The 20,728-nt window shown below is 34.4% G+C and overlaps 3 protein-coding genes and 1 pseudogene across 3 annotated transcripts; 1 reads left to right on the forward strand and 3 right to left on the reverse strand.

Moving 5' to 3' along the window:
- Nucleotides 1-632: 632 nt before the first annotated feature.
- On the reverse strand, nucleotides 633-1,261 carry LOC106297897 (uncharacterized protein At4g04775-like). Its single transcript, XM_013734040.1, has 2 exons — nucleotides 778-1,261; nucleotides 633-694 (listed from the first exon to the last, which is right to left on the reverse strand). Exons 1-2 carry the CDS (start codon nucleotides 1,259-1,261, stop codon nucleotides 633-635), a joined length of 546 nt encoding a protein of 181 aa, XP_013589494.1.
- Nucleotides 1,262-2,438: 1,177 nt separating this feature from the next.
- Nucleotides 2,439-4,439, forward strand: LOC106298766 (probable inactive serine/threonine-protein kinase fnkC). The gene is made up of 5 exons (XM_013734908.1): nucleotides 2,439-2,857; nucleotides 3,269-3,438; nucleotides 3,527-3,809; nucleotides 3,901-4,049; nucleotides 4,122-4,439. Exons 1-5 carry the CDS (start codon nucleotides 2,481-2,483, stop codon nucleotides 4,280-4,282), a joined length of 1,140 nt encoding a protein of 379 aa, XP_013590362.1. The 5' UTR covers nucleotides 2,439-2,480; the 3' UTR covers nucleotides 4,283-4,439.
- A 2,958-nt stretch (nucleotides 4,440-7,397) lies between these two features.
- LOC106300935 (phosphoethanolamine N-methyltransferase 3) lies at nucleotides 7,398-12,535 on the reverse strand. The gene is made up of 11 exons (XM_013737201.1): nucleotides 12,398-12,535; nucleotides 10,898-11,019; nucleotides 9,939-10,076; nucleotides 9,734-9,871; nucleotides 9,022-9,165; nucleotides 8,822-8,932; nucleotides 8,590-8,734; nucleotides 8,202-8,482; nucleotides 7,958-8,119; nucleotides 7,823-7,876; nucleotides 7,398-7,739 (listed from the first exon to the last, which is right to left on the reverse strand). The coding sequence occupies exons 1-11, from the start codon at nucleotides 12,447-12,449 to the stop codon at nucleotides 7,566-7,568; spliced, it is 1,521 nt and encodes a 506-aa protein (XP_013592655.1). The 5' UTR covers nucleotides 12,450-12,535; the 3' UTR covers nucleotides 7,398-7,565.
- Nucleotides 12,536-17,858: 5,323 nt separating this feature from the next.
- LOC106297898 lies at nucleotides 17,859-19,547 on the reverse strand (annotated as a pseudogene).
- Between the last annotated feature and the right edge of the window lie 1,181 nt (nucleotides 19,548-20,728).

The raw sequence follows: 20,728 nt of genomic DNA on the forward strand, positions 1-20,728 counted from the left end.
TACAATACGCTTCCAGAAAGCACCAGCTTTCTGCTCATTGCCGACGACAGGGTCCTTACTGGTGTTAAGCCAAGCACCAATAAGGATTTTATCCTCTCTGGGAGAATATTTCCTCCTCTCCTTAACACCAGACTCTTCAGGAACTTGGCTAGGAGACTCATCAGGAACTTGGGACCCGAACCAAAAAGGTTCGGGTGAATCAAGGTCTACTGGAATTTGACTACGAAGAAGGTTTGAAAAACCAGACGGGTTAGCCATGGTTAGATAATGCTCTGTGTTACTCTAGTAGTTACACAGAGCCTTAAGTAAGCCATCTATATTTATTAAACAATTAAAGCCAATCAAATCTGAGCAGTTAGGAAGATAGGAAGCAAACTACATGCATTTAACAACTAGAGTATCCTACTAAGTACTATACTAGCAACAGACCGCGTTCGGGAACCTATTTCTAAACGTAGAACATTTAAAACCAATCAAATCAGACGGGTTGGGAAGATATAAAGCAATTCACTAGAATTTATTAACACGATCACATTAATACAGTCTTATTACTTTTTATTCAACCAATAAACACCATTCAACCAATATAGAATATAGAAAATACACTGTGAAGTGGTAAAAAGTATCATACCTTACTTATACAGCCACTCGTGAGGTGATAACACACTCCCGTTTGAAGCCTTTGAACCTACTCCTGCAAACACATAACATAAAGAAGTCAAATGTTATAATACTATTGCATAATCAATTATGAAAAGCACAAAGAGTTTAACTTACCACACAGAACCAAGAATACCAAACCTATTAAAACTAATAGGCACACCAATAGCTTAACTTGTGAATTCTCCTTTCCTAACTCATATACAGTCTTCTCTAGCAGCAGTAGCTTCTGCTCACTCTCAGTACCTTCTTCCTTAAGCCGCCTTAGCTGTGTCTGAAAGTCCCTCATCTCGTCCATGACCGCGACATCCCACCACTTCCAGATGTGACAGTCTCCATCATCGACATTGTCGCAGGTGAAGTACCTTCGTCCTGGATCTTTCTCAGTGTAGGCTGTTGCAACAACCGGCTCACCCCCACAGTAGCATATCGTCGGGATTCCATCACCAGCCTCAGGTTGAGGTTGGTACTGAACCGGCTCTGCCATATCGAAGCTACTCTGAGCTTCATCCGCGTACAACTGAGCTTCTGCTTCGAGAAGTGAGGTTATGTCCAAGTCCTCTGATGATGAGGACGGCTGGCTGTAGCTATATTGTCCCATTTTTGTTAACCTGCAAGAAATAATATTCACAGAGCATTAGAGCAACGAAAGAGAGAAACAAAGAGCACAGATTAGCATGGATTTTGAAACAGAAAAGACACACAAACTTATCGAAAAAGACAGACAAACTTATCGACCGAGACTTTGTGAAAACCGTAAATGTAATGGAACCATCAATGAATTTGAATCCGTAATAAAATTGAATTTTAATCCGTGCAAGAAGAAACGAGAAGAACCCCAAATCGTAAATAGAATCGAACCAAAATCGAAAGGAACAAACTTGGGATTTTGAAACCCTAAATCGAATGGAGAAAATTGCGATTTTGAAACCGTAAGAACAAACAAGAACAACCCAAATCGTAAATCGAATGGAACTTAAATCGAAAGGAAGAAACTTGGGTTTTCAAAACCCTAAATCGATCGGAACCAAAATGGGTTTTGAACCCGTAAGAACAAATCGATTGAAACGAAGCAATCCCCAAATCCCCGAATCGTTTTATACCCAAATCGTTTTCAAACCCTAATTTTGAAACGAAACTATCCCCAAATCGATTGAATAAACAAAACTGAACCCTAGATTGAGAGGAAAACAAGATGCAAACTAATCTAAATCGATTAATCTAGAAGAGAAGCCTTCTATTTACCTTGAGGATCCGAGGGAGACCAATCGCGATGGTGGGTCGAGAGAATCGCCGTCGAGAGTCGAGAGGATTTTTTTTTTCTTTGCTTCGGTCGAAATGACCCATTTTTTCCCCATACGAAACACAAAAGCGGCCCGGTCCACTCAAATTCGGACACGTAACACAAAGATCGAGTCCGTCAACCACCTAATTACGGATCAATCCTTACGTTTATTAAGCTTAATATTATTATTATATTAAAACTAATGGAACCATTAAGCGCTAAGGATTCGGGGTTTGCGCATGCTCTAAGAACGTTCTTTTGGTGTTAATAGTATCATATGAATACGTGCCAGCGCGTAAACCGCATCTAAAAGTATATCCACTTTTAAAAAAGAAAATAAAATAGGAGAGTACGTTCCAACAACTCGTGAATCACACAAGTGTCACTATCTTACACGATTTGATAGTATTTGGCCATAAAATACTACAAACGTGTGAATTCGTGTCATATATTAATGGATTAAATACAATAATTTATGTCTATATATACACAGCACAGAAACAGTTACAGATACACTTGAAAAAAGAAAAGAAAAATGTTTACCGAGGAAAAGAAGAAAAATACCAACTATGGTTCAATCTTTGTCTCTTGCTTCTTCTGTTTGGTTTTGGTTGTAGGAGTAGTAAGGTTTGGAAAACCTTATTACAACCTTCAAAACTTAATGGGGACAGAAGCAGTAATGGAACAAGGATTGTTGGACGTGGGGATACTTCCCTGTAACCTCAGGAGCTCTGTCTCTATTCCTGCCCGGAATCACCAGAAGCTCTCGACAACAGTAAGGGAAGAGACGAGAACTCGTCCTCCAAATTCGTACTGTGTGAAGTTCGAGTCATTTGCCACTATGTCCAAACTGGTCGCAGGCAACGGTGACAAGTACGAGTCACGTCCGTTCTCAGCCGGTGGATACAATTGGTACGTACATACAGCCCTAATTTAATATTTTTATGGACCTTAACATACAGAATTTAGACTCTTAAGATTAAAGGTTTTGTTAATTTTTTTATTTAAATTTTTTATGACTAATGTTTTTTGTAAATTTTTAATAATATATATTAGATTATTTTCAATCTATTTTTTAGCATTTTGAGTTTTAGTGTGGATTATTTTCAATCTATTTACAAAGAACATGGGACAATCACTTATCTCCTTGTGAGCCATATTATATATATGTATATCAGTGTAGAGTCATTTCCACACTTAAGATGTGTAACATTTTAAGTTTTTAACATATTGCTGTAAATCTCGTCAAAATCTAATATATATATATATATATATGTTATAGCTATATATGTATTTGACCCGTTATACTTAATATGCTTATAGGACGTTCCTAATCTACCCAAATGTGAACAAGCCAGTGGGTTCGGGTGGATACGTTTCCCTTTACGTAAAAATCGATAACTCAAGCTTCATCGCTACTCAAAACGAAGTGTATGCATGGATCAAATTCCTCACCTATAAAAGCACTACAGACACATACCATGAGCTCCATGGTACTAACTAACCTAGAGAGAAGTGTATTTGTTGTAATCTTTTGTGGTTCTCTTGAGACTTAAGTAACTAGTTTTGATCGGTTTGCAGCGACTGAGGCACAGAGATTTCATTTGTTTAAACAAGAGTACGGAATGCTAACCTTTCTTGAGATCGGGTACTACCAAAATCCGGCATATGGATTCATTTTCAACGGCGGACAGAGTGTGTTTGGTGTTGACATCGTTGTTTCTAAACCGTCTGCCACATGGGAAGATGTCGCTTATGAAGAAAACATTCGTGACCCTGTTCTTGATTGGAGAATCACCAACTTCTCTACCCAAGATAAAGTCTCTTACACTTCTGATACGTTTTCTTCCGGAGGAAGAAACTGGTGAGTCTCTACAAAGATATATATATATATATATATTGTGTGTGAGTGTGTATATATAAATAATGTATTAACTTATGTGATGTATGTGTAGGGTATTGAAAGTATATCCAAATGGAGCTGGGTCTGCAACTGGTAATTCATTGTCACTCTATTTGTTGAGTGCGTCAAACGAAAAGGGTTACGTGAAAGCCAAGTTTAGAGTTATTAACCAGACCCCATCCAAAAATGTGGAGAAACAAGGTTAGTGACGAAAATAAAACTTATTAGGCTTATTTGAAAGATGTTAAACTAACTTTTGAGTTTTCCCAACAGTGGATGGATGGCCCAATGCAAAAGAAAATGGATGGGGTGTCGACACACTTGTACCACTCGCAGATATCAAAGACCCATCCAAAGGTTTCCTCGTCAAGGATACCATCAGATTTGAAGTCGAGATCTTGGCCTTCTCTAGAACTAACTCCATCTCTAACTAGGGCTTAAGATAATCATCACTCGTACCTGTGTTGTTTTTTCCTATCATAACCGGATATAGTTGGTACTTGGTAGTAATTCCAAGTGAATTACTATCCCTTTGTTTCACTGTTTTTGTTTCCGTCCAATAATAAAGAGTTACAGCTTCTTTTTTTATAACTGATGAGAGAAGATAATACGGAAAACATATAACAAATGCGGCAAAGTAAATGACACAAAAATTTAGGATGTTTTACCGAATTAGTTATGTCGACGGGCATAAAGATATTTTTATTACTGGAGGCGATCTTAGATTTCATTGCACAATTAGAATTTACAAAAAAACACAAGATGTGTAAGAGTATTTACGTTCCAAAATCCTATCGTTGATGGGATCTTCAGCTCTGACTACCGGGTTAAACTAGATTTACAACACATCAACATTTTTCTGTGTCATACTTGAGCAATCCGATATGAAAAATAGCACATTTTGTAAATTTAAATGATTAAAGAAAAGCTCACACGGAGAGGGATAAAGCAACATATGTAGATTGAAGAGATGATAAGAGGGAACTTGGTTTTGATGTATCTTACATAACCAAATTTATTTTGTTTTAAATATTAAGAAGGCTATATAATCAGTTTTTCTTAGCGACGAACAAGCCCCACTTCTGTTCACCACTTGAGCTCCTGAGTAGCTTTGAGTTCCACCCAACAATATCTTCGTAGTCCTCCTTAGAGAATCCGCACCCAAACCCGACTCGAAAACCCAAACCGAAATCCGAACCGAAGTAGCAAAATACCTGAACGGGTATTAAGTTAATTAGGAGAGATTTGATATCCGAACCCGAACGGGTAATATCCGAACCCGAATGGATATCCGAAGACAACCGAACATATATATATTTACCCTTATATTTCTAGTTTACATCTCTCATTTTTTTTAGAATATTTATATTGATGTTACACATACTTTAAGATCATAAGTATATATATAATTATGGAGAATATGATTTGATATTCATTTAAAATGCATGTCAAACTTTTTGTTTCATGTATTAACAAAAGTTACATTCAAAGTTTAAAAACAATACCCAAATTAATACCTATTTGTGTTTGAAATATTATCTCAAAACCTATTAATCATTCGATCTATAAAAAATAAAAAAATCAGTTAAGTGAAATCTATATTTTTAAATACAAGAAACATAAAAAATAAAAAATTTAATTTGTTTTCTTTTAAAATCTAAATATTCAAACCCGATTCAAAATAACCGAACCCGAACTAAAAATACCCGAATCCGATCCGAAGTACAGAAATATCCGAACGGGTTATCTATCCCTATACCGAAATACCCGAAAATCCGAAATATCCGATACGAACCCAAACGGGTATCCGAACGCCCGCCCCTACCCGACCGTATGCTTGTACATCACGAAGATCATAACCTCGTTGCTTGATGTAGATATAATACATATTCACTTACCACAGTGCCTCAACGCTTCTAGTGTTTGCTTATTAAATTTAAAAGATAAGTAGTTGTAATCCTTATACTGTAAGGAAAAGAATATTTTTGTTGACAAATTTTATTCAATACAAATTATAATTGCATCAATAATTTATGTTTTTTACACTTTTACACATTTAATAAAACTAAAAATGACATGTCACAAATTATTCAATCCAATTTTAAAATGACATTTCTCAAATAGTTATCTAATTTCAAATATTGAAATTTTTAAAATCTATATATAATACTGATTAAAAAAATTTCTTAAAATCAGAACTTAAATTTTAAAATAAAAAATGTACACAAATATAAATAAAATTATATTAAACTTAAAATACATAGCTTATCGATGCAATTACTATATAATACATAAACTTAATTTTGGTTGCAATTTTTACATCTATTATAATCTATGTACTTTAAGTTTTATATAATTTTATTTAGATTTGTGTACATTGTTTTTTTTAAGTTAACTTTTGATTTTTAGGAAAAATAATAATCAATATTACATATAGATTTTTAATATTTAAATATTTAAATTAGATAACTATTTTTAAAATGTCATTTTACAATTAGACTGAATTATTTATGAAATGTCATTTTTATTCTTTTTAAATGTGGAAAAGTGTAAAAAACATAAATTATTGCAATTATAATTTTTATTAAATAAAATTTGTCAACAATATATTTTTCCTTTAGAATATAAGGATTACAACTACTTTTTTTTTTTGAACACAACTTTTTCCATTAATTTTAACTCGCTTGATTACAACTGCTAGAGGGAATTATCCATCCTCTTTGATTAAAAATATAAACTGCAACAGCTTAAAATAAAAAAGATAAGTCTTCAAACGAAGATGACAGTGAAATCAAGATGGTGCTTGATTGCGTCGATGTAGCCTTCACGACATGGTCATACAGTAGAAAGATAGTCACCTTATATTGTGACGTTAACATCCAATCCGCACCTCGAAAATTCGTCGAAACGAATTCCGCTGCATTTTCAGGCCCCAAAGGGACCGCTCCACAAGATAACAAGACGGTTATAGATATGGACAAACACCTCCATAAGGTTGGAGGGAAAGCACTCCTTAAAAAGGAAGCAAGGGATGATGATGATGGTCCCGGTGAACCCACCGGTAAATGAGATAATGTACTACTCTTCGAATAAGAGAGATAAATATTTCTGCGTAAATCTGTTTCTGAATAAGGATTACAACTACTTATCTTTTAAATTTAATAAGCGAACAATAGAAGAGTGTAACATTTTGTGTAAAATAACGGTTGAGTAACGCGAGGTTAGTCAAAGTAGGTTTTATGTACACGATTCATAGTTTAGGTTTGCAATTCAAACTAATATTTAGTTTATGTCGTATTTAGCATTTATCTTTTGTTTGGATATGAAAAAGCACAACACGAATAGTACTGGTCGAAAAATGCACTTTTCCGGCGATCTTGCATAGCACAATTAGAATTTACAAAAAAAAACACAAGATGTTCACGTTCTAAAATCCTATCGTTGATGGGATCTTCAGCTCTGACTAATACTACCGGGTTAAACTAGATTTACAACACATCAACATTTTTCTGTGTCATACTTGAGCAATCCGATATCAAATAGTCCCCACATTAAACACCACACTTGTATATTTAAATGATTAAAGAAAAACACACATGGAGAGGGATAAAGCAACATATGTAGATTGAAGAGATGATAGGATAGGAGGGAACTTGGTCTTGATGTATCTTACATAACCAAATTTATTTTGTTTTAAATATTAAGAAAGCTATACAATCAGTTTTTCTTGGCGATGAACAAACCCCACTTCTGTTCACCACTTGAGCTCCTGAGTAACTTTGAGTTCCACCCACCAACAATATCCTCGTAGTCCTCCTTAGAGAAGTCGCTGATGAATTCGTCCTTCTCTTTCTCCACTGCGTCCAGTTCCCGTTTCAGGACTTTCATGAACTGATTAAACCAAACAGAAACATTAATGCTTTCAAGTTCATTAATTTTTAAGCATGTGGGTCATTTTCAGAAACGTTTCTTACCTGATCGGTTCTATCCTCTGCGATTACCTCATCGAATCCAGCATCTTTCAGCATCTGTTTGAGCCAAGTAAAGTTTGCTCGAATTTTGTGGTTTTTTTAAGTAGAATAGAGGAGAAAGGATCTATCTATGTATACCTGACCGTATGCTTGTACATCATGGAGATCATAACCTCGTTGCTTGATGTAGTTTGCAAAATCTGGAGATGGTGTTTTGGGGCTTCTACAGTAATCAGTAATGAGAACTTTCCCTCCAGGCTTCAACCATTTGTAGAATGTTCTGAACAATGCTGGCTTGTCCTGAGAGTAAGACCAGCGGTTACAAACTGGAGACAAAACAATAAACTATGCTAAAACTAGGAAGACTAGAAAGAGAAAGCACTTGGATATGCAGAATGGTGTCTCTGCTGTAAATAACATCAAAGGTGTTATCAGGATACTCCTTCTTGGTGCAGTCAGCTACTTCGAACTCCACAGAGCATTTGAGTCCTATCGCGTGTTCGAGGGCGAAAGAGATCATGTTTACGGATAGATCAATGCCTACAACATCCACGTCAAAGTTCTCAGCCATGTAGAAGTCCCCTCCTCCTATTCCGCATCCAACATCTAGAACTTTCTGGCCCGGCTTCAGATCCAGCTTAGCCACAAACTCCTTTGTCGTCTCTATATCAAAGGTCAAAACAAAAAGAAACATAGTATAATAAGAAGGAAAGATAGCTTCAAAATACAGAAGCAAAGTTGATACAAAACTCGATGAGTAAGGAGCATACCGAGCCCCCCTGTGCTGACAAACCCTTGTCCAAAGACACGCTCATAGCGTAAGATACCACTAGACTTATACTGGACATTGTCCAAGAACCGTTGGAAGCCCCTATCATTATCCGAACTGACTTTCTTCCGCCAAAGCCAGCAGATCTGAAATTTTTTGGGAATGTATAATATATGAATCCCATACCAGCAAAAGGGTGGCTAAATAAATATATGAAGAAGCTTATTTATAACCTGGTTCTGGTTCTTTTTGTTTCTCACATAAGCTCCAACGCATTTACAGCTAACCAAAGAGAACTCATACGAGTTCCCAACATCGTCATTCATATGGCATTCTTTGAATAACTGAGAGGAATTTATGCAGCAGGATTCAAAATTTAATTTCTCTAGAAAAGGGAAGAACAGAGAGGGATATAGAGAGGTATATAGGTCACCTTTGTGTAAAACTTGGGTTCACGGTAGTGTGTTGGGTTGTACTTCCGCTTGTTGTCACCAGATTGATGAAAGCATGACTCCCTAAAGAAAATATACCCACCAACCTTAGTCCATTGTAACATCTTTTTCGCCAAATCTTCAACCTGCAAATTGATTTGAGAAAATAAGAACATTAGTTTTGTCAAGTGATGATTAAAACCACTCTTGATGCAGCAAAGTTTAATATGGACAGGTTATCAATCTATATTGATTGACGGACTCCATTATGTTGTAAAAAGTTCTTGGTGAAAAATTAATATGAATAAAGACTTTACTGAGAAAAGACTTTATTGAGAAAAAATACTTTATTGAGAAAGTTTAGTTTTTTAGGCCAAGAGGTTGATACTGAACCTCGAATCAACTTATTAATCATGATATATTTCACTATAGTTTGATTCAGCACCAGAAATGGCTTAGAACCAATAGTTCATTATCTAATGGATTTTTTCGTCTTTAACACATGGTAGGCAGCCGAGTCAAACTCATATGCTTAGCAGTGTAGCTTTGTCATTTGGAAGGCCAAGAAATATTAGCAACTACTTTCGTACGGTGATCTTTGCATAGCACAATAGTCCCAAAATGCGTTTCTTTGCATTATTACACATACATAGTCCAAGTGTGTACTGTTCTAAAGTGGTTCCCGCGGTAATAAGTTATCAGTTAACTGGTTACCTCTTTATCAGAGAGATACATGAGCAGCCAGTTAGAGAAGATCAGATCCATAGACTCGCTTGAAAATTTCATATCAGGGGATGTGACATCAGCGCACATAAATTTGACGTTCTTGTAGTGCCCATTAATGTTTTCATTCTGCAGAGAAGACTCTCATGAGGGGACTGTAAATAGCTAGAAAGAACAAGCATGGGAGCGAATTAACCTTTTTGATAACACTTTCAATGAAATCAACGGCAATGACCTGGCCGGCCTTCTGAGCTAATTCACTAGTGAAACGACCAATGCCAGCGCCAAACTCAAGCACCTTTTCCCCTTCAATCGGTGGAAGAAGCGAGAGTATCTGGCACCATACACACATTTAAGCCTTAGAATCTTTCATAAAATGGCAAAAGGACAGCAAAGAACAAAGAAACTGCCATGTCAAAGGAAGTAAAGATACATTTTGCTCAGGCTTGGGCTTGGATCGGTTTTGTGGATCTGTTCTTTTGGGTAAATATATAGATTCATAAATTTTATGTTTGGTTCCGGTCAGTTTTACTCAGTTTCGAATCGGTTTGCTTTAAAATGTTTTATACTTGATAAAAAATCTTTTTTTAAATTGGATTCATTTTTTTTTACTCAAAATCCATCAAATTTATCAGAAACTAAGAAGAAGAAAACAAAAATAAAACAAAATTTTTGAACTTCAGATAGTTTCATTCTACTTAATTTCACAAAATGATAAACTTTTTTTTTTTGAACTAACTACAGTGTCCGACGACCGAAGTCAACCGAGCATTCGGTGGACCAGAAGTGCAATAGTGACCGACAGGAATCGAACTGCAAAAAATAAAACCACTAACCTAAACAAAATGATAAACTTTACAATAAGAAAACCTTTATAACTAAATCATTAATAAAAACATAGAAAATTAAACACATAAAACTATGGTCATATGCATTCGGGTTTTTACATTGGGTTCTGATCGGTTTAGTTGTCCACTCGGATCCAAATCTATTCAGATCGGTTCAACTAGATACAAATCTTTTGGATAAAGTAGTTTTGAACTCATATAATCCACAAAATTTTGCATCAGTTTCAATATCAATTCAGGTTTTTGAATCCAGGTAAAATGAGACTCAACTTCATCTGAATTACAAAGATAATAACTATATGCTTACCTCAGGCCGTTCTTCTTTGTCGAGGTCAGCAGCTTTGGAATCAAGCATCATGGCCTCAACGCTCAAACCCACCGAGTGCTCTTTCCAGTAATTCTTTTGGATTTCACGCTCTTCCCCTGAATCTGAGGATACACCATCCACAAGCAACAAATCAATCAAGAAAAGATTACCAAAATCAGCAAATCAATCAAGAATATGGATCTCGAAAAGCTTCTTTCCGGTTATCGTTCGGTTTATGCTCAACCGAACCGAAAACCTTTCTTTATCATGGCGGGGTCCAAAATTCAAATACGGGAAATTAGGTGAGGGACGTTTGGGCCGTTTGGAGAATCTAGTTTGTCATTACGTGTGAAGCGTGGTATCTCCTACACCGTCCGATTTTGCTGTTCACATGTTAATGCACAAGAGTAGTGTGTGTCCCACGGAACTATGATTTTTGACCAGATATATTAATTCTGCTGAAAGGGGTCGTCTATTTTCATGTTTTGATAATTAATTAATTATATTTAAAATTAGGTTCTACCTAGCTATTCCACGTTGAGAAAAAAAATTGACATGTCGACAGTTAATTACTATTTTTATTAAGCTCCACGGAATCTGATATGATTCTCCAAACGGCCCAAACGTTCCCCACCTAGTTTCCCGTATTTGAATTTTGGACCCCGCCATGATAAAGAAAGGTTTTCGGTTAATGTTCAAATTTCAAAAGAAAAAAAAAACTCCAAGGAATCTTATACGTAGAACGTCGACTACGCTTACGTAATAAGCAATCTAACGCCCTAAATCAGAAATTATCTAACACTTCTATCACATCAAAAGCTAAAGTTTTTATGGTGATAGGTGAATATTTCCTCTCAAATGATTAATGGATACCCAACTTAAATTATTTTTTCATCTAGGAATATTAGATTCATTTTTGAAGTATACTTGGGGGATAGAAACATGGTAAGATTTTAAGCCAGTAGAAAAAAAAAATTCCGGAGATTAAACTCTGATGAAAACCAAGTTTTTTAGAGACCAAAAGTCCTATAAAAAGAAACTGGCGAAACGAAATACAACAACAGAAACAACAAATAAAGGAGTTTGATACTGCAACCTAAAGTATATACAAGAAGTCTTTATTATATAATCTCTGGAACTTAAATTATATACAAGGAGGTCTATAAAGTATAATACGCAGGTTTACTTTACAGTTCCAAAAACAGTTAATATTAAATAATAGTCCATATTTAGTTGCAGTAGTGGTTTACCAGAAAAAAATGTTATATGTTGTCAAGATCAAGTACAGAGGAAAAAAATAAAGAACATCATGATCAGTAGAAATTAATGAAAGTGGATAGGTAGAAATCCGAATATGTGAATGTTTGACCGATGATTAAATTGATTTGTGTGTTGATTTGAATGAGGATTTAAATCGCTGTAGTATTTGTAAATTGATGATATTGTATGATTTCTTATGTTATGTACATCTGAGAGCAGCATAACTGAAAGCAAACTTACATGAGTTTGGGAAAGAAGGAGAGATGTTGCCATTAGTGTGAATGTGAGCCATTTGGTTCACTATTATTGACAAGAAGAAGAAAAAAATATCAGAGGTTTACGGGTTTTGGGTTGTGGTTCTTTGTAATGTTCATTCTGCTCTTCTGATCTCCATTATATAGAGAAAAATTTGATTATTTTATTATTTTCTTGTATTTTTATTTTCTTTTGGAGAATCGAAGAAAAAAAATCCTCATTACCATTTTCATCTTCTTACACGAAATTGCAATACTACTATAAAAAGAAAATATGTCCAAATTATTTTTGGCAACAGCAGTTTTATTAACTAAAAATGTTTATGATTTCCACTACCGTGTAATAAGATTCATTATATAACCAAAAAAAATGAAATAGTATTCCACTTACCAGTTGAATACGTTGATGCTATGAAAATCATCATCTATAAAAAAATTCAAAAATTATCTAGGGTTCTTGGATTTAAGGACCATTTAAATCTAAGATTCAAGCTTAGCTTGTGTGTAGGTGTAGCTTCTTTAAAACTTGATTTGCTTATTTTATGATAATTAAGAAATTCAAGCATCAAAACTTATAAGAATGTAAAACAGTTGTAGAAATAGATATCCTATATCAACCAATATAAAAGAGTGAAGAATCTATATTTAAGACTGGTACAGACAGATAATTAAGAATAGATTCTAAATTGTTTATATTCACAGATTCGTTTACTTTGTTCAAGTTGGATTCAGTGATTATGATGGGCACTTAAAACATTTTCTTAGTGATTAGAAATGTGAGGTTATAAAGACAAATATGAAATAAAGCACTGTTTAGAGTAAGTGAGTAACAGTTAATAGTCTTTGAGAAGTAGCGAACAGACGGTGATCCCAAGATGTTCCGAATGGGCAACTTTTGAAATGAATCTTTTGATCCAATGGCTTAGAGCCACATCCTTTGTTTCCCTCTCCCTGTCCTCTTATTTACAGGTTATTATTTGTGAGGCCAAAGGATATAATCATTAATTAGATTTTCAAAAATAAAACTGAGAATAAAAAAAAATGTAAAAAATAGCAACAACAAAATAGTAATTTGAAATCACGATTCACAATCACGTTCATTTTTAATGCAAAATCAAGTACTAATACATATCCGGTTATGTTATTTTGCGAGCTAAAAAATTGAAACATCTGATATCCATATATTTATGGTAAAGTTTATTAATTGTAGGATAAATTAACATATCAAGTTTCAAGATCAATTGCCAACTGAGTTTTCAATAAATAAGAATAGTTAGCTGATAAACATAAAAATATTTACACATATGCTAAAAACGGTTGCCCTAGTTGGAAAGCAATATTTTCCACTCAACATATATTTTTATGAATAGTTATAATCCATTGTAGTAGAAGCCTTATATTATCTACAAATCTGAATATCCATGATTCTGACCTTTATGAAGATTCTATAAATGTTAGCATTGTCCGTTAGGTTGGCGAGATACTGAAACTATTACCGTAAACAAGAAAATGAAAATATCAAGATGACATTGGTTTCATAAGAAACAAATAACCAAAAGTTAAGAGAAAAATGTGGGGGAAAAAAATAATTAAGCAATCAACTTGACACTGCTAATCCTAAGTGCTAACATCCATATAATGGAAAGTTAGTGGGTCTACTATATTTCTTAGGACCACAACTTGGTTTAATTTTTGTTTTCGGCAAATTTTAGATAAATGTGATGAATACACAATGAATGTAGCAAATGCCATTGCCGCTAACATATTATTTTTCTCGAATAGTGGTTCAATAATCAGCTTTAAGCAAAAATAAAATAAAATAATCAGCGTGTATGTAAATTTTACTGATAAAATGACAGCTGTTTTCAAAATATCAATAAATTTTGATTTACAAACATCTATTGCTATCCTGGTTACTATTTCAGGTTATCTGTGCTAATACATAATATAATTTATAGGGGATTAGGACGTATTCCTGAATTAGTTTTAGGTTTTACAATGTGATTAAATATTTCAAACAAAATCAATATCTTTCGGAAAAGAAAAATAGAGATATAAATAAACAACCGGATACAAAGTAAAATTAACAATTAGAGAATTGGAAAAAATTATATTTGACGATAACGAGCACAAAGAAAATCACTATTTATGAAATATGAATATAGAGTAGGTGTTTTAAATAGTAACGAGCCCACACTCCATTCATTCTTTTTTTTTTCCAACTATTTCTTTCGATCAAATAACTTAACACACAAAGTTTTCAACAATAATACATTCGAGGCTAGCATTTGCCAAAGAAACAACCTGAACATAATCAATACAAGGAATGAAACTAAAAGATAGAAGATTGAAGAGAGTAGCAAGGCTTCTACCGTCATGGAGAACACCTACGATCTCGTTCAAAACAGACCCTAAGCTCAGGGTAGATATGAAAACTTGAGAGTCTGAGAATATATGAAACCTAAAGAGAGTTAATTCCTTAGCCATGAGAAGAACTGAGCAAAGCATCAAAGCTCCAACCATGAGTGAAGATCCCACCAACGCTAGAGAAACATTCTTTGCATCTTGACAGTTCCAGACAATTTCACAAAGGAGAACCATTAAAGTCTCAAGGGCCATCATGGCTAAGAGGTCAGTATCAAAGATTGCTGAAAAAAGAGCTAGTGAGGTCATAGTTTCTGCATCTGAGATAACCATCTTCAACACAATGTCCCCTGTAACAACGCCACTCAAACCAACGAGAAGGTTTTTCTTTCCCATAAGCCACAATGGAAAGGGGGACAAACTCATACTCATCAATCCTAAACTCCATAAAGCTGAACCGTGATGAAACAATGCTAACATGATACTAGTCCGAAGAACATCCTCATAACAAGGTAGCAGAGTGTTAACAGGGAGTTCATCATCCTCATACAGAGGTAAACTGGATCTCATCCTAAGAGTTAAAGAGAGAGTAACATCCTCACACTGAGGTAAATAGAGTTTCAATAGGCAGACATCAGAATGAACTTTCCTCAAAAACGATTTGTTTCAAAGAGGTACATAGACAATACCTTCACAAGGCTTGTTGGAGAGGTACGATGGTCTAGGGGCCGGAAGCAGCACTACCAATGGAATTAATCGCTAGATCTGAAAGAGGAGACTTGAAATCCCAATCTTAGGTAAGTGTTCCGAGAGAGACGCTCTGGAAGTCGCTAGAGAACGAGGCCAAAGGCCGAAGACGATGAACAAGGATGAAGAACGAGTCTGGAGGATATGGTGGTTCAGGTGGGATGATGGAAATGAGAGTTTCAAACGCTACCACAAGAAGCTTAGATGGTGGGGGATCAGGAGGAGGTCGGCACCGCGACGGAGGAGGGACCTTCACCATCAACACCATGGAGGAGGAGGACAAATTCTTCAGAAAAAAAAGGTCTTGGCGTCAGATCTGGAACGACGGAGATCCATGTCTAGGGAGTCGGGCCTGAGAGCTTTCTTCTTTTTGAACTCTGGATTTGGTTTATCTAGATTATTTAACTACACTCCATTCATTCTAAATCAGTTTTTTACCATTATAAATCAATTTGGTTCTTTTGATTTGCCTACTTGGCTAGTCACTCACTACATGTAACTCTTTTTTTGCATTACAAGTAATTCCATTGCGATTATGTTATAGTTAATATTTGGCAAATGACAGTGTAAATTAGTTAAGAATCTTACAAATTGGCTATGCAATGATTATATAAACTTTATTATGGGACCTTACTATTTCCACCCGATGATCTAGGGTTTAAATAACTATACTAAAGAATTATTACTACTAACCACGAGCCTATTCTGGTCCACCACCCCAATCATTCCTATTTTCTTCTAATTTTATCGAATTATATTTTATATATTCACTATTTTGGGGTGTTATAAGAAGATTCTCACTACACCAGGTCCATAGTAGCTCAATAGTGACATACCAAAATACTTTAAAAGGATTCTAAAAATAATTACACACTTGGATTAGAAATCTCCAATATATATAGTGGGTTGCGTTTTACCCTGAAATAAATCTCTTCCGACTTCGGTTCTTTAACTTCCCAACGACTTTTTGAGTCTATTTACCAAGATCGGTAACCATCGTTCAATCGCGGAATCGCGGGAAAAATAGTTAAGCTACAGAAAAATTAATTAAGTTGCAGTTTTTTTTAAAATTTGTAGAATGATGGAATACATGTTAAATGGTTCAAAATATTTTATATGGTATTCACTTTGTTATAAGAAAAAAAAATATCAATAATTAAACTAATTATTACAAAATATGAAAGCAACTAAAATTTATTAAATATACTTTAGTTCTTATTATAAATATTTAGTTTATCTTTCACTATGTTTTAATAATAGATTGGCATTTTATAGTATTATAAAAAAAATTATAGTGTAATTTTATTTACAAACATAACTATTTATCATTACAAGATTTATTGCTATTTATTTAAAACTCTAAAATGATATTAAAATATAATTTAATAATATGAAAGTGTTTATTTTGTAAATAATCTACTAAAATTCATTTTCCACTTAATGAAAATTCTCTTTGTATTAAACCTGTGTTTTTGCTTTTTTTTTTTAATTCCGTAATTTTTGTTGATTGGTAAGATTCTTGCAGAATCGCGTTTGAAACTCTTTCAGAAATTCTGAAAAATTACCGCCCAAAATTCGTGGTCTGATCATAGTCCCAACATGTGTTTTTTGGCCGGTGACATGGGACGTAGAAACAATTTTAATTTTTGTTTTATTATATTTGATTATCTAACTAGGTTTGTAGTTTTAAGAGTTCAAAGTTATTGAAGTTGAAAAGAAAATATTTTCTACAAATCTTATAAGCCTATTATCCTTTAATTAGAAAATGCTCAAAATGTTTTACAAAAATTTACTAGTATTGACTATTGAGAGACAAGATAGAATTTAATAGTAGAAAAATGCTCAAAAATGTGAATCAGCTTCATGCAGGATAAGACATGACTTACTCACATCTATTCTGATAAGGCTAGCTTTTCAAGTTTTTATCTATTACATTTGGAGAGAAATGAATGAACGGAGACACAACCGGACCTCTCGCCCTGTGAACCACTTAGCTCGTCTCATTGATAAAACAATTCGGAATCGGATTATGTCTACAGAGTATTATGAAAAGCCAAGGCTAACATGCTCTTTGTGAAAATGCTTTTTTGTCATTGTGCAAATGCTCAAGTCGCACAGAGTTTGTGTTGTTCGAACTTTGTTAAATTCAAAGGATGTTTTGAAACCGTATATCATAACTCCTCATATGATGATATGTTCTATTTTTCAGAAAGCTATGTGATTATTATAGAGCATTTATACCCCTATAAAAGTGTCATGGTTTTTTTAGATAACTTCAATTTTACCACGGAATTGATATTACTTTTCAAATTTACCCTTATATGATAACTATTTCCCTAAATATTTTCTTCAAATTCCTCGTAGTTAGACGGCCGTGGAGTGAGTCCTTTGGAACCAAAAACAGCTTCTCCGGGACCGAAGTTAGAGTTCCGACCACCACCACCACCACCAGCCATCATCGAGTAAAAATCACTATGGTTAAAGCTCGAGCCACGAGGTCGAGGCGCAGAGCCGTGCTCACCTTGAAATAAAAAAGGCATTCGCCTAGGGCCCCTTAATAATGTAATTTTTTTAGGGTCCCTAAACTCTAATTTTTTTTTGTATCTAGTAAATATTAATTAGATTTTTACCAGATTTCAGATCATTTTTTGTTTGAAACTTTTTTTTGTTATAATCTGTTTTAGTTAAAATCCTAGAAACTTTAATTATTTTTTTTTAAAATCATCAACTTCTAAGTTCTAACCGATGCAAATTAGGATGATTTGATGAAAAAATCACTTATCTATTATTATCTGGTTATATATATATATATATATATATACATATTATTTTTTTTGTATCATTTTCTGAATATAAGTAAATGTAAAAATATGTAAAAGTATTATATAGTAACTAAGTTTTAGAGACTTTAATATTCTTAAAAGTATCATCATTTTAACACACAATTTTAACCTTCATTTTTATGTTACTAATTTAATATTTTACATCACATTTTTATACACATTTTATATACTATGATAATTTGGCAAAAATTATTAAAGAACCAAAATAAATTAATCAAAAATTTTATATTCTAAACTTTGTGTATCATTTTTTATTTTCTAATTTTTAATCCATATGGAAAAATAAGTTATTTTGAATTATTTTATTTTAAATATAATACACATAAAATTATATAAACAAAAAATATAATTTCGCCTAAGGGCCCTGTATCTTTTGGCACGGCACTGTCGAGGCGTTGGGTTTCTAGAGCTCTGAAGCGAATAAATCTCAGCGTTGGTGAGATTGGACGGCCGAGGAGTCGCTGACAAGCCCTGAGACCTTGTCGAGAATATATCAGATCTCGAGGCGTTAGAACGACGAACAGTGACATGAAGCTTCCCATCTTCTTTAGTCTGAGCTTCAGTCTCAAGCGGCTGCCGACCATCCAACGACATAATGTCTGAATCAACATGGTTCGAGACAATAGAACCAGCTGTGTAGGGAAACTGCTCGGGGATCAAGAATTTTGCGCCGCGGTGCTCGAATAAGAAGAGCATGAGAGTGTACCATATGATACACTGAAGTACAACGATTTGGACCATGAGTTCGCCGGAGGACTCGCCGTACATGCCTTTGGGGAGCGGTATCCCCATGACTAGAGTGTTGGGGAGAGTGGTTAGCGAGAAGATGGTGATGGTTGGTCCAGTCCAAGGAGCCGTTGGGGCAGAGTTTGCACCAGAGGAAGAGGAGGGAGAGGAGGATGAGTTTCTGGAGGGAGTCTGCGGCGAGGAAGCGGAGGTTCATGGCGTAAGGGTTGTTAGCGGCGATGAAGTGGAATGAAAGGAGAGGGACGGCGAAAAGAGCGACGAAACGGTTGATGCCGGAGCATTGAGTTGGTGTGAAGATTTTCCACCATTTGACGGAGCCGTATGCGAGTATCATGGCTACGTATAATGGAACCATCGCCGTCATGACGTGGTAGAAGTCCGTCGCCGTTATCATCTTGTTATCTGAGAGAGAGAGTGAGGAGAGGGGAAGACGAAGGTGTGTCTAGTTTTTGAGAGACGTGGTGGAGAGGGAAAAAAGAGTAAAGTGAATCATGAGAATAGATCAAATTTTTATATTCCTTTTGTTTTAGATGATGTATAATGAATATTCTTTCTTTTTCTTTTGTAGTGTGTATTGAATATTCTTTCTTTTTCTTTTGTAGTGTGTTGATAGTTTTATTGGGTGATATTGGCTTTCAAAAGAAAAATACTAAAAAAATTAAGATTTTAATTTTGTTTGGAAAGTCTTTCTATCATAACCAGAAAACATACAAGTTTCAATCCAAAGTTTTCATTGTTTAAATTAGCTTGCATGAGAAAAACATTAGTTGCTTAGTTTATAGAACGCAAATAATATTCCCAAACAAATTATGGGGTGATGCTGTATAAATATAAGTAGATAAAGAAAGGGCAAATCTCCAAAATAGCACATTTCTAAGTTCATATCACAAAAATAGCATTCAAAAACTAAAATGACCAAAATAACATTTTATCTTCTGAAAATTTTAATTTTTTTATTTTTCAAAATTTAAAATTTTATCCTCAAAACCTCATTTCTCAACTCTAAACCCTAAACCCTAAACCATAAATCCTAAACCCCACCCTTTAACTCTAAATCCTAAATTTGTGACTTTTGATAAAACATTAAGTGCTATTTTTGTGACTTTTGACCTTGAGTGCTAGTTTGGGAACAAAAACTTGATTTAGTGCTATTTTTATCTTTTTCTCGTGAAGAAATGTCTAGCTAACCGTTTTATTTCAAAATAAATATTTTTTGTCAACACACTGTAATCAACTATACAACTAGTTTCTTCGAAAGTCACTATGTAATACGCTTCCCGTGCAAAGTGGAAAATAATGTATTTCATATGTAAATTTAAGCTTCATGCGTCTGTGCTTTAACACGCTTGGCTAAAGCAAGCATTCTGTTAAAAAAAAAAAAAAAAAAAAAAAAAAAAAAAAAAAAAAATCAAATAATCCCAATACTAACCGGATGATGCCAATGAAGATACGTGTTTGATATGAAATGTTTTTAGCCTTTTTGACACAGAAAAAGACAAAAATAGCACTAAATCAAGTTTTTGTTCCCAAACTAGCACTCAAGGTCAAAAGTCACAAAAATAGCACTTAATGTTTTATCAAAAGTCACAAATTTAGGGTTTAGAGTTAAAGGGTGG

This window comes from Brassica oleracea, chromosome C6 (genome assembly GCF_000695525.1).
Source record: "Brassica oleracea var. oleracea cultivar TO1000 chromosome C6, BOL, whole genome shotgun sequence".
Classification (NCBI taxonomy): Eukaryota; Viridiplantae; Streptophyta; class Magnoliopsida; order Brassicales; family Brassicaceae; genus Brassica; species Brassica oleracea.